Raw genomic sequence first — 14,826 nt, forward strand, 5'->3', positions numbered from 1 at the left:
TAGACCGACAAAATGATCATCCCTGCAATAGCTACAAGTGTCCCATAGCTAAATCTCTACTAAAACTGATTTCGAAATAATGCTGCGACCAACTTCGATTCTATCATGGAAAACAAAATAAAAAAAAACAAGTATTTTTTGACTGCGAGTAAGGAGCGACATGAAAACTTAAAACGAAAAGAAATTATTCCGTATACAAGAGGGCTGTCCCCTCTTGCACACCTCACTCTTTACGCTAGTGTTGGACTCTTTCTCACAACTCTACTTTTTTAAGGCTAATGGTCTTAATTTGTGTCCAATGCTATTTCTCCTATGATAGAAAATCATGAATAACTTCTGCGATTTAGGTGATTTTGAACTGATTTTTTTTTTGATGACTCTCGAGTTAAAAAGGAAAAAAATGTTGGTTTCACTTTTTCTGTATATGCTTTACCTATTGTGCAAAAAAAGAAATCAAGTTATTTTGGTTTAGTGAATAAAAATTTAGTGGATGGGAAATGACAGTAGATTTTTTTTTTAGTTCATCCTGCCAGTATTTAAAAAAAAATGTTGGTTGCAGAATTGTTATATTTTTATTTTTAACGGTGCAAAAAATTATTTTTAATTTTCAACATTTTTATTGCTAGAAGGTATGAAGTTGGCTCCAGAGGGTAGAATTTTGGATCATATGTAGATTTTATAATCTACAACCATTACAGAAAATTTCTGATGTCTATCATAAATAGTTTGAAAGCAAAATCAGAAAAATACAATTTCAAAATGTGCTTACTTTTTACTTATTTTACCCCTGTTTCCGGCTTAATAGCGTTCTTTATCAGCCAATAGAAAAAAAGGTGGGATTCTTATCCAATTTTAGACATTACGCCTAGAAGGCATTGTGTCTCTGATTAAAGCTGTTGACTTGTCAACTGAAGTCAATAAGACATTTGAGCTATGAGGAAGAAAATTATCAACAAAAGGTGGCTGAATTTAAAATACCGGTAAGTAAAAATTACATATACAAGTTTCATTCCCTCTTGTCCATTAAATAAAAAAACAAGTTTTTTTTAACTGCATGTAAGGAGCGACATTAAAACGAACAAAAATTATTCCGTTTATGAAAGGGGGTAGTCCCCTCCTCAATGTCCCGCTCTCTACGCTAAAGTTTGACTCTTTCTCACAACTATACTTTTTAAAACAATAAGAAACTTTAGCGTAAAGAGCGAGGCGTTGAGGAGGGGACTACCCCTTTCATATACGGAATAATTTCTGTTCGTTTTAAGTTTTAATGTCGCTCCTTACTTGAAGTTAAAAAACCTTTTTTTTTATGTAATTTTTGAACGTTTTTAAATTAATGCATGTTTTGATTTGGCTCACCGCACAACGAAATTTGCATATCTTTTTTTGTCTAAATGGCTTTCTCATATTTTTGTTCTGACGATTTTGAAGAAAATGGGGTGGGGGAGGAAGTCTAGTTGCCCTCCAATTTTTCGTAACTTATAAAAGCACCTAGAACTTTGTATATTTGTATTACATATATGAGGGGGTTTGCCCTTTCGTCAATACCTCGCTCTTTACACTAAAGCTTAAATTTTCTCCCGGTTCTTTAAGAATGACCCTAGAATCACCAAGTCCGTAGAATATATAGTTGAAATTACTTTAGCGGAAAGAGGAAAGAGCGAGGTATTTAGGAGGAGATGAACCCCTCATATGCGTAATAATTTCTGTTCGTTTTAAGTTTTAATGCTGCTCCTTACTTTCAGTTGAAAAACTTCTTCATTATTATTTTTTCAGTGTTTTTTTTTAATAATGCTAGAAAATTCTATGCCCCTTCATTGAATTTCTTTCCCCCGTGACAAATTCCTCTAAGTAAAGATCCTTCAACGTAGCTCCCTCCCCTCTACCCCCCCCCCCCTCAGCCAAAACCCCTCAACCGTTGACTTTTAATTAAAAGGAATAGTTATGGGAAAAGTCAAGTCATGGCCAATTGTAGAAAAAGCCAAGACAGATTGTCCAATTGAGTGGGCATCAGGTCAAGGTAAACACTGGTCAAAGTTTATAACTTGTAGCCCCTCCCCCGGGAACTATGGGGGAGTAAGTCGTCCCCAAAGACATCTTATTATGTTTTTTGACTATGCTCAAGAAAATGGCTATCTCAAAATTTTGATCTGTTGACTTTGAGAAAAAAATGAAAGTGGGAGGGGGCCTAGATGCCCTCCAATTTTTGGTCGCTTAAAAAGGGCACTGGAACTTTTCATTTTCATTAAAATGAGCCCTCTTGCGACACCCTAGGACCAATGGGTCGATACGATCACCCCTGGGAAAAAGAAAACAAAAAACAAATAAACACACACCCTTGATCAGTCTTCTGGCAAAACAATTCTATGACTTTTAGGGCGTGTTTCCCCCTTTTTTCCAAAATAAGACAAATTTTCTCAGGCTCTTATCTTTTGATGGGTAGGACTAAATTTAATTAAAATCCGATTCTTTTGACGTATTTATTAGTATCAAAATTTCGTTTTTTAGACTTCGTTTTTTTTACTATTGAGCCGGGTCGCTGTTTTTTTTTTCTATGGTTCTTTTCATTTTTTTTAGAAAGGTGCTGCTTGGAGAACAAGATAAAGATAATTTGTCAAATGGATCAAAAATTTCAGAAGAATTTTCAGCAAATCCTCTCATAGACGATTCAAATAAATTGGGAAACGGTAGTGGTTCTTACGGTGTTGATTGCCCCGATACGAATACTGAGATAGACTTATCTGGAATTCCAGATGGAAACTGCATTGTGAATCTAAGGTATTTCCTTGCTGAAGTAATTTCAGCATTCAGACACAAAATCAGTTGCGATCACGGAAAATTGATTATAAAGCAATTAGAAAAGAAAGGCCTGAAAACTGAACTGAAAGTTAAGTGTAATAAGTGTAACTGGGAAAAGAGGATTAAAGGTGAACCAGAATGTCCAGCAACAAGCGTAAAAGAATATATTTCAAGTTTTACGGACCAGACACAGGTTGCTTTTTCCGAAAAAAAATCAAGTCTTAAAGGCTGCTTGAATTCGAAGGCTGTTTGGGGAGCCATGGGTAGTGGAGGAGGGTATTCTACACTGTGTGAATTCTTCGGGGTGCTTGGAGTGAAACCAATGTCACGAATAGTTTATTCCCGTATGGAAAGGCAGCTTGGTAATGCTTGGATGAATAGTTTATCGGAAATTTTGCTAGAAAATGGACGAGAGGCCTTAAAATCAGCCATTCATGATGATAGGTATAAGGAGGACTCATACTGGACAAAAGTGATATGTGATGGAGGCTGGAATAAGCGTAGCAAAGGACACGATTATTCGGCCAAAGGATGTGTTGCAGTTATCATAGATGCATTTTCGAAAAAACTGTTATATGTTGGCATAAAAAATAAATACTGTTATATATGTTTTTCTTCTGCAAACGCCAAAGTAATTCCCAAAGATCATTTCTGCTTTCTGAATTATAACGGAAATTCAAGGAGCATGGAAACAGATATTCTAGTTGAAGGCTTTCGTTCCAGTGAGGAGATGCACGGATTACAGTTTTTAGAGTTTATCGGTGACGGTGATTCCAGTGTTTTTTATAAGCTAAAACAAAGTGTTTCCTACGGTTCCAACATACGGAAACATGAATGTGCAAATCACGTCACAAAAAACTATACCGCCCATCTATATAATTTGTGCAAAAATAAAAAAGGTTTGTACACAAAATGTCTTCCCCGAGGAATTATACAGCAACTGACAAAAAATTTAAGGGGCGCGATAAAAATAAATTCTGAAAATAATGGAACAGCAGAAGAATTGAAAATCTTGTTAAAAAGAGGTCCGTACCATGTTTTCGGAAACCACACAAAATGTGATTCTGGCTGTCCTAAGATTGCTGAATTGGCCGTGAATAGTAAAATAGAAGATCGGTGGAATAATTTTCCCCTGCAGGTGTTTGAATATGTTATGACAGAGGTCGATATTGTGTGTCGAAAAGCAGAGCAGCTTCGAAATGACGCAACTACAAACTTAGCTGAAAGCTACATGTCAGTTGTTGCTAAATTCATCGGAGAAAAGCAAATAAGCCGGTCTAAACGAGGTTCATATCATGCAAGAGTTCATGGAGCAAGTCTTGCTTATAATTCAGGTCCAAAATGGCATCAATTAGCTTGGAAAAATATTTTTGGGCTTAGTCCTTCTAGCGTAACAAAAAAATATTGTAATAAAACGGCTAAGCTCCGTGTAATATCTAAACGTAATTTGACCAGTTATTATAGTGCTCTTGGAGGAAAACACGTTGCTAAGTTAAAAAATAGAAACTATAACTTTGGTAATCGTGACTATGGACCAAATTGCAATAAGCCAGACATGACTTCTGATGAAATGAATTTGGCTATACAAAAATATACTGACGAGAATTTAAAATTGGATTTTGCCAGTATAAGCTGTTTGTTCAACAGTACCAAGGGTCAATCCAAAAATGACACTTGGGTTGAAGAAAGATCTAAGAGAATAACTAGTAGTTACTTCCACAGAATTGCAACCAGAAAAAACAGCACCAGAGTTGCCCCAATTGTTAAGCAAATTCGAAACTTGGGACCTAGATTCTGCTCTGCCCTAATGAAAAAGGGCTTAGATTTAGAAGTAGTGGCACTAGAAGCATATGAAAACAAATTCAACTTAAAAGTCGTAAAGGGAGATCAAATAGGACTCAGTGTGCATCCACAGTATCAGTATCTTGCTGCATCTGTAGATGGACTGCTCCCTAATGGCACACCTATAGAGATAAAAACGGTGCATAATATACCAGAGTTCAAAACCATTTATGATGTGGCCCAGTCAAAAAATTTAGTTAAAGCATTTTTTCTTGAATTATCCAGTGAAGGTCTTCAGCTAAAAAAAATCACAGGTATTTCGCCCAGATACAAGGCCAACTCGGGATACTGGATAAAATGGTACGCCACTTAATAGTTTATAACTCTATTGAGGATTGGGAAATAATTACAGTTCACCGATCGAAAGACTACTGGGAAAAAATATTTCCGAAGCTTGAAGCCTTCTGGAATGAATCCTTACTTCCTGAAATTTTAGACTCAAGGGTTGCAAGGAATATGGAAATCAGAGAACCTGTGTCTGTAAAATGTACAACAGCCCACCAACCGAAGGACTCAAGCTTGTCTCAAGAAATAAAAAGAGGAAAAAAAAGAAGGTTGAGTCGAGTTGAAGTGAACAGCAAGAAAAAAAACGCACAGAAGGGATCGGGGGAGAACAGTGAATTTACCAGGAACTCAATGCATGAAAACAGTGATTTTGAAGAAATAATTTGGTCTGATTTGGAATAGATAAATCTTCGTGTTTGATAAAAAAAATGTGTTAAAAAATATTGGCAAGGAAAATTCTTTTTTCCTCCATAAATTTCTGTCTCATTCTTCGTCAATGTCCAAAAATAATGAAGTTTCTTATCTGGTCTGAAGTATATTAAATACATTTAATACAAACAATTTTAGTTTTTTTTATAAATTTCTTGTATGTTACTTGGGCTTAATATTTGTGATTTTTATAGTTTTTCCTACAATTATTACGTTTTCTGTACAATTCGTTCATTTTTGGTATTTAATTAAAGCGTCATTAAGTTTCTTTCCGAAATCTTGTGCATCTCGCCCTAACACAAAATAACGTTAACGCCCTAATCTTATTACAAGGAAAATAGCTTTCATCTTATTAATTCCAAACAAATGACAAAAAAAAAACCTATAAAAATCAAGGTGACTGGAAAGATATTGAAAATGAACTGAATGTGTAATGTATAATTATTTAGTGTTTAATATACTAATTACAGGAAGCATCAACAATTAAGGTTTACAGATTCTATTTAGCGACAATTTTTTATTTTGTTTTACGATTAGAAGGGAACTCTAGCCCAACTCCTATGGGCAGTAATTTGTGTCCTTTTTGGTTTAACTTTAGCACTCATTTTAATTTTCAATCGTTTAGGATTTAATTATTTGTATATAGCAGTACCCATTTCTTTTATGTTTGGTATAATTATTTATTTTTATTTCTCTTCATTTTCAGTCAATTATGCATAGACAGTAATGTTTGACCGTTTCACATTTAGATCATTGATTTTATTTTCTGTCCGTCTGTTTCAAATGGCTCTTTAATTTTTGATTACTTAACTCACTAGCCTAATTGTATAATGTACATTCCCAGATTGCTATGAAATCACGATCTTGTATCAGACTTAGCAGACATCTGCCATGCTTGGGATACTTATGTCATGCTTGGCACAGATCATTCACTCTTAGTACTGTTCTCACAGTTCCGCTATGCTTGGCACACTTCTGCCATGCTTGGTACTAGCCACCTGAGGTATATGATTTCTGAGAGTGAAAAACCTCTCAAACATTCATCCTTTTTCTTTGGGTCGTTTACTTTTGCATGTGCGGACTGTTTGTTTTCGTTGTTGTATTTTAATGGGGGCAGATACGATGGACAAGGGTTTTTAAATTCCTTTTGGGAAATCCCGAACTTTTTCTTCTATTTTTATCGCTTTTATTCTATTTCAATAAAAATTATTTTTTATGTGCTTTAACCTGTATGCGCCTGAGAGGCTATATTTCTTCCAAAATAAGTTCATTAGTACGGGTATGCATTGAGTTTTTCGTTTTACACAAACTTTTCATCTTGTTATCTTCCCAATAAATTAGTTTTATTTCCATCAATTCTGTTTATATGCTACTTTTTCATAGTAAATTTATGATGGAATGGCGGATTAGTCTTCTTAGTTATTTAGCAGGATGAGATTGAGGAGCACAAAAACACAAACGTACGCAAACACAGGAACAAGTCTACACACACACATCAAATTACCAATTACGCACTTATTGTTTGATGCAAGCTGTGCTAGAGTTTTGTTCGCAGGAATTCTTCAATTCAATTCAATCATATATATTTAAACAAAAAACACATAATTACATGTACATAATCTGCCAGGAAAGCACAAAAGTGCTTGACTAGGGCAGAAACTTCACTAAAGAATAATTAAACAATCAACTAACAGAAACAACGAATCAACTGGATTTATCAAAAAAGAAAAAAAAGAGAAAAAAGGGGAGTGACGAAGAGATAGAAAAGAAAAAAAAAAGAAAAGAAAAGACCGAAAAGAGGAGGACCGCATATTCAAATCCAAACAGTATTTCTGTAACGACCCTTCACTGCTCGCTTGAAGGTAGTAAGGCTATTTGAGTTCCGGATTTCCAAGGGGATTGAATTCCAGATAGCTGGTGCATATCCGTAGAAAGTCCTTTGCGAAAGCCAAGTTGGGTATCGCACAGAAGATTCTACTCCTGGAGGTAATCATACATTCTTTCATGGACTACTTTCTCGTAAATCTTCGAAAAAAAAAGGTCAAATAGAAATGGATCGGTAATTACTCGGTTCATTTTTTGACTTCCCTTTGTGAAGGGGTAGCACTCGGGCTAATTTAAGTCTTTCTGGAAAAGTTCCCTCTTCAAGTGATAAATTAATCAGATGAGTCAAAATAGAAATAACAATTGTTTTTGTTGCTTTAACAACTTTTAACGATACTTCATCTACTCCACAGGATTGTTATTTCATACTCATAATTATTTCATTTTCATCACAATTTGTAAAAAGGAATTCAGAAGTAACATGACGAGGTTTAAGTTTGGGGACTGGTGGACTTCGAGAACTGGAGATTAAAAGAAAATAGCCAGGTGGGTGTTTCACCCACCTGGCTAACTGCTTGCAATTCTCAATACCCAAGGGTTCTCCCAATAGCCAAACAATTTTCATTTCCAAACGGACTCGGTCTCGGTTGAGGTTTGGGAGAGTTCACGCTTTACATTTCAAAACAGACACCCATCTCGAAAATAAAAGATTTGTCTACTTTTCGTACAAGTTCTACCATTTGCATTCAATGCACATCGAATCAAAATCTCTGAGCGAAAAAATATAGGATTACCCTTTAAATTGATGTGCAAAAGAAAACACTATTTTTAGCTCAGCAGTGGGTATATTTTCTTTTACATAACCTGTTCATCTAAATTAATCTCCGTAGAATCTAACGTGCTTTTACTAAACAAACATCTTTTGTTTTTTTCTCCCACTGGTTTATGTTTTTGTCAAGTCTCATAAACGAGTTTGCTATCGAATAGATACTAGCAGTGGCGTTATTAAGATTCTTAGAATCTGTTTCAGAAATTGGGCGGGAACAAAAAAGACCATTAGCCTTAAACAATAAAAACTTTAGCGTAAAAGCGAGGTGTTGAGGAGGGGATAACCCGTTTCATATACAAAATAATTTCTGTTCGTTTTAAGATTTAATATCGCTCCTTATTTGCAGTTGAAAAAACTTAATTATTTTTTTTTATATTTAAATTCTGAACATTTTTGAATTGATGTAAGTTTCAATTTTTGCTCATCATACATGAAGAAATTTGTCCGAATTCTTTAAGAATGACCCTGAATCAAAAAAGCCGTAGAATAAATAGTTGAAATTACTGCAAATACTTTATCGTAGAGAGCTAGGTATTAAGGAAGAGACTATCCCCCTTCTGTAAGTAATAATTTCGGCTCGTTTTAGACTTTAATGCTGCTTCTTACTTCCAGTTGAAAACACTTTTTGTTATTTATTTTCTCATTGTTTTTATAAACAATACTAGAAAATCCTGCACCCCCTACATGAAAATTATCTTCCCTTATGATAAATTCCTCCATGGAAAAATCCTCCCACGTAACCTTTACCCCCCAGACCTACTCCCACCCAAAAACACGAAAAATTCCCCCTGAAAACGCCTGTACGCTTCCCCATAACCATTATTATATGTAAACAATGGTCCAAATTAGGGACTTGCAGCTCCTTCCCGGGGTTGTGGGTGATTAAGTCGTCCCCAAAGACATAGATATTACGTCTTTTTACTATGCTGAACCAAATGGCTATTTCAAAATTTTGAGCCGGTGACTTCGGGAGAAATTGAGCATGGGGGGGACCTAGACACCCTCCAATTTTTTTGGTCACTTAAAAAGGGCAGTATATCTTTTAATTTCCGTTAGAGTGAGCCCTCTTGCGACATTCTAGGACCACTGGGTTGATGCGATCATCCCTGGAAAAAAACTACAAAAAAACAAGAGCTAAGAGCTCATGTGGCACTTGTGACGAGGCAAGAAGAGCCAAGAGCTCATATAGTATGAGCTCTAACAAAATTCCAAGCATCAATAGATTAATTTCAAAGGAAAATTAGAGGCTTAATCACGGTCAGGATTTAAAATATGAGCTCTGAGTCACAATGTCCTTCTAAATATCAAAATTCATTAAGATCCAATCACTCATTCGTAAGTTATAAATACCTCATTTTTTCTAATTTTTCCTCTCCCTTTAGTTTAGTCCCAGATAGTCGAATCTGGGAAAACGACTTTATCAAGTCAATTTGTGCAGCTACCTGACACACCTACCAATTTTCATCGTCCTAGCACGCCCAGAAGAACCAAACTCGCCAAATCACCGAGGCCCTCCCCCCAACTCCCTCAAAGAGAGCAAATCCAGTACGGTTACGTCAATCACGTATCAAGGACATTTGCTTATTCTATCAACCAAGCTTCATCCCAATTCCTAAACTACACGCGTTTTCCAAGATTTCGCCCTCCAACTCCCCCCAATGTCAACAGATCTGATCGGGATTTGAAATAAGGGCTCTGAGACATGAATTCCTTCTAAATATCAAATTTCATTAAGATCTGATCACCCTTTCGTAGGTTACAAAAAACTCATTCTTCCGAATTACCCCCCCCCCCCCCAACTCCACCAAAGAGAGCAGATCCGGTCCGGTTATATCAGTCACGTATGTTAGACAGTTTATTCTTCCCATCCAGTTTCATCCAGATTTCTCCGCTTTGAGTATTTTCTAAGATTTCCGGTCCACACCCCCCCAACTGCCCACCCAATAACCCTGGATCCGCTTGAAATTTAAAATAAGAGATGTGAGTCACGAAGTTCTTCTAAATATGAAGTTTCATGAAGATCCGATCACTCCTTCGAAAGTTAAAAATACGTCATTTTTCTAATTTTTCAGTATTAACGCCCCCCCCCCATAAGAGCGGATCCGTTCCAATTATGTCAATCACGTATCCAAGACCCCTGCTTATTTTTACCACCAAGTTTCATCCCGATCTAAGCGTTTTCCATGATTTCAGCCCCTAACACCCCCCAATGTCACCAGATCCGGTCAGGATTTAAAATAAGAGCTTTGAGACACGATATCCTTCTAAATGTCAAATTTTATTGAGATCTGATCATCCAATTTTCTAATTTTTCAGAATTAACCCCCCCCCAACTACCCCAAAGAGAGCTGATCCGTTCCGGTTATGTCAATCATGTATCTAGGACTTGTGCTTATTTTTCCCACGAAGTATCATCCCGATCCCTCCACTCTAAGTATTTTCCAAAATTTTAGGTTTCTTCCTCCCAACTACCCCCCCCCCCAATGTGGCCAGAACTAGTCGGAATTTAAAATAGCAGCTCTGAGACACGATATCCTTATAAACATCAAATTTCATTAAGATCTGATCAACCGTTCGTAAGTTAAAAATACTTCATTTTTTTCTATTTTTGCCAATAAACCACCACCCCAATGTCCCCCCCCATATGGTCAAACCGGGAAAACGACTATTTCTAATTTAATCTGGCCCAGTCCCTGATAAGCCTGCCAAATTTCATCGTCCTAGCTTACCTGGAAGTGCCTAAAGTAGCAAAACCGGGACCGGCAGACAGACAGACCGACAGAATTTGCGATTGCTATATCCCTCTTGGTTAATGTGCCATAAATCTTTAATTTTACTCTTCTTGCAGAAGCAGTTAATTTATTTTGGAATAAAAATTATTTTGAAATAGGGAATTAAAAAAAAACTTTTCGGAAAAGAAGTTTTCTAAAGAAAAGTAAAGGCCATATTAAACTTAAGATCAGATGAAATAGAAAGCTACAATAACTCAAACTCAAAACGACCAAAAATTACTATTAAAGAATCAATGAAACCCAAGACCAACAGAAATTAAATCATAGCAAACAATCATACAAAAGGTACTAATATAAGTTAGTGAATACATTTTAAAACGAGAGAAACTTAAATTGAATATGCAAAGCAAACTTGAAAAGAACAAAAATCTCTACAAACAAAAGTTTTCTTTTTGCCTCCTTCTCTCACTGTAAAAGTCTAAAACCTACTGCGTCTTCGGCGAATAAACTTTTAATGTTAATTTAAATAACGATTAGCATTCCTGAGTCAGCGTTAACGGCAAGTTTTTCTAACGAGATAGAACTTTTTTTTAATGAATCTCTAAGATTTTGGCCACTATGGGGTTTCTCTGTACTAGGTTGCATCAATTGTTGCCACCATCATCTTCAAGTGAGATCGGGTTCAGAACATGTTAGTGAACCAAATATCAAATTATTCAAAGAATACCGCAAGAAAATTTGAATTCTAGGAAAATGGTTGGACAAATGGGATCAAAGCGGAATCGAAAACTTAAAAAACTAAAAGAAAATATACCCTTCTGACAGGAATGCAGCGCCTATAATCCTTTACTATTGATATTGAAGTGTAGTGGCGTTTAAAGAACAGTGATAAGCCCTTCTGGGCATAAAATTTTCACCTAAATAATTACGAGCAGGAATAGACACACTAAGACGCATTTATAAGCAACTCCCGGTAGGGTTGAAATCAGCGAAGCTTTTGAATCACAGGTCAAAATTTGAATAAAATCGCAGATTGTTTGGGTAAAGTCATCTTTCCTATGGTGGGTCCGTTTTGGCAATGAAGTACCTGTTAGCTTACATTTGAATTCTCTTTTCAATGAATCAGTAAGAAAATTGGTCTAGAAATTGACTTCCTCCCTCTTCCCTGTCCATGAAAGTAAACACAAGAATATTATTTTTCATTTCCCACTCAATATTAGTCCAAAATTAGACGGAGGTCACTCAGCCTTGATATATTACTGATTTGACGAGAGTTAGGCTGAATGTGGTCGATTTGAATGGGGGTTGACTCAGACAGGTTTGGGTTAAATGGCGGTTGAGCTGAATGAGGATTTAGCAAAGTGAGAGTTGAATTGTGCAGAAGGTGAGTAGAATGGGGGTTGAGTTACACAAGGATTTAATTATATGGAGTTTGAGCTGATTTAGGATTGAGCTGAATTTGGTAGAGTTACACAGACGTAGATTTGAGTGAGTGTTGAGTTCCTCAAGGATTAAGTTTTACCGCGTTCAGTTACACGAGGGCTCAATTAAACGGGAGTTGAGTTGCACAAGAGTTTAGCTGCGTGAAATTCCATTTAAACGAGGGGTTGAGCTTGAAGAGGGTTTAGCTAAGGAGGGGTTCAGTTGCGCGAGGATTCAATTGTATAGGGGCTCGGTTGCATGAATGTGAAAAAATACAGGAGTTCATTTGCTCCTGCGGTCAGATGGCCGAGGGTTCAGTTGCAGTTGCAGTGGAAGATGTAAAGAGTTGTTTTCAGAAAATATTTTCTATTAATATAAAACAAAATTAGAGGATGAGTCAAAAATAAAACACATGTTAATGGCCGTTTAAGCCGTCTTCAGGTGAATACACGATGAATTTTGAAAAAGTAAATTAAGAAAAAGAGGCGCTCCTAACGAGCTGTTGGAATTCCGCACTAACGGAGGGTTTTTCATTGTTTTTTAATTTATCAAATTTTTGGGCATTCGTAAATTGAGATTCAAATATCTTCTATTTCATCTGATCTTAAGTTTAATATGGCCTTTACTTTTCTTTTGAAAACTTCTTTTCCAAAAAGTCATTTTTTTAAATTCCCTGTTTCAAAATAATTTTTTATTCCAATATAAATTAACTGCTTTTGCAAGAAGAGTAAAATTAAAGATCGAAAGCTGTATTTTGATCTCGCACTCACAAATATAAGACCTGTATTCTGAACTTAAGTCGGTGAAAAGAAATTTTAACTTTGTTGAGTAACGAATCACACTCTGACATGAATAGCTGACGATCAATGTGAATCCCGTCTTGAACATAAAACCACTTTTCCTCTTGTGGGGTTTTGCTTTCGACTTTGCACTCAATTGTCACACAAATAGGTAAGTGGCCAGAATAGTAGACTTCACGAAGTACAGCGGTTTGTATAATGGTAAGGGAAAAAATAACATGATTGAGGTTCAAGGTTGAAGAGCTGGGGGAATATCAACTAAATAATACGAAGGGGGGAATGGAGCTCCAAAGGAGCTGGCTTCTGGGGAGCCTTTTATCAGTTACCTGTTAATATTGAATGCGTGACTGCGGATTCTGTGTTTTCTTGATCAGCTTACACACTTTCTTGCAAGCCCCCATAAACTTTGCGTTGGATTTTCCGTTGCAGTAATTTGTTGGTAGATGAACAGTCATTTTGACATATTCAGATATGGTAATGCAAGAATATGATCACCTGTTCTGATCAATTTAAAAGGTAAACGAGTCAAAGTTGTGAGACTGTCGTAGGGGCGTCCACACGCTGCCGTTATTTTTGCCGTAGAGAAAAACACAGAGCTATCCGACGAGATTTTGATCAATTCCCTTTTGTCTGCTGACGAAAAATGTAAGGAGGCAAATAATTTTATATTCCTTGAGCAACTTGGTCAAAACAGGAATTTTATCAGAAACTTTTCCATTTACATCAAACAGTTCGTGGTAACGAATTGTAATAAGCAGTTGCCTCAATATTAACCAAAACCCTAAAAAACAGAATTTTGATACCAATAGTTACATCAAAAGAATTTTATTTTAATGCTGATTTTAAATCTGTATAAGTTTTATCTAGTTTAGTTTTACACATCAAAAGTTTCGAGGCAAAGAAAATTTGCCCTATTTTAGAAAATAAAGGAAAATACCCCCAAAAAGTCATAGAATCTTCACAAAAATCACACCATCAGATTCAGTATATCAGAGAACCCTACTGTAGAAGTTTCAAGCTCCTTTCTACAAAAATGTGGATTTTTTTTTATGCCAGAAGACAGATCACGGATGCATGTTTATTTGCTTTTTATGGCACTTGGTAATGTGCCCCATGGTAATGTTACCCATCAAAATCACATTCTATTGATTAGTAGTTTTTATTTTAAAAAAAGAAAAAAAAGGAGTTAAAACAGAGATTACAATGAGTAATGAAACATAACTGAAAGGTCAATGGAAACTACCATAAATTAGTACGGTGTTGCCAAACAATTATACCCTAAGATTAGAGTGTCATTTTCGCTTTGCTGAACTAAGATGTTTATGGATACCTATAAATGGAAAATTATATTTAGCCATTTTTTCGCATCAAAACCATAATGTACTGTTATAACAGGTAAAGCGCTTGAAAGACCTCCTGTCAGAGGTCTAAAGTTTTGCTTTTCGGAGGTTTAACGGGGAAGCAGGATTTGTTTTTTGGTTGTTTATGTGTATGTCACATTTGAGATTTTATAAACTAATCTCTGCTCAATTAGGTTTAAATTTGGTATTTAATTTTCATGGAAAACTGCTTAAAAATATATTCCAAGTTATTTTCCGCTACAATTGTAAATTCAGATTGTAATTCGTCAATTTTTTTTTCTGGTGATTCCTTTGTATTTTGGAAAGATGTCAAAAATCTACACGTATACGATTAACGGTTTTGCCGACAAAAAAAAAAGCTTAAAATAGGGCATTGTGCTTTCCTATCCCTTCCAGTACCAAACAGAATTTATTTCGTTATCCTTGGTTGACACCCCTAGCTTTTCACGGAAAACCGCCTTATTTCCTGATCCATCAGTCATGTAATGTCGTTCCTGCGTTATCAC

General features: G+C 35.9%; 1 protein-coding gene across 1 annotated transcript; it reads left to right on the plus strand.

Moving 5' to 3' along the window:
• Window positions 1–275: 275 nt before the first annotated feature.
• On the plus strand, window positions 276–6,568 carry LOC136025866 (uncharacterized). The gene is made up of 2 exons (XM_065701907.1): window positions 276–980; window positions 2,575–6,568. Exons 1-2 carry the CDS (start codon window positions 934–936, stop codon window positions 4,949–4,951), a joined length of 2,424 nt encoding a protein of 807 aa, XP_065557979.1. The 5' UTR covers window positions 276–933; the 3' UTR covers window positions 4,952–6,568.
• Window positions 6,569–14,826: the final 8,258 nt, after the last annotated feature.

The sequence above is a fragment of the Artemia franciscana genome, chromosome 4 (assembly GCF_032884065.1).
Source record: "Artemia franciscana chromosome 4, ASM3288406v1, whole genome shotgun sequence".
Taxonomy (NCBI): domain Eukaryota; kingdom Metazoa; phylum Arthropoda; class Branchiopoda; order Anostraca; family Artemiidae; genus Artemia; species Artemia franciscana.

Excerpts from the sequence above, each read along its gene's own strand:
- LOC136025866 (XM_065701907.1), top strand. The coding sequence starts at position 934 with ATGAGGAAGAAAATTATCAACAAAAGGTGGCTGAATTTAAAATACCG. Across the intron at positions 981-2,574 it reads TGGCTGAATTTAAAATACCG|AAAGGTGCTGCTTGGAGAAC; the intron begins GTAAGTAAAAAT and ends CATTTTTTTTAG.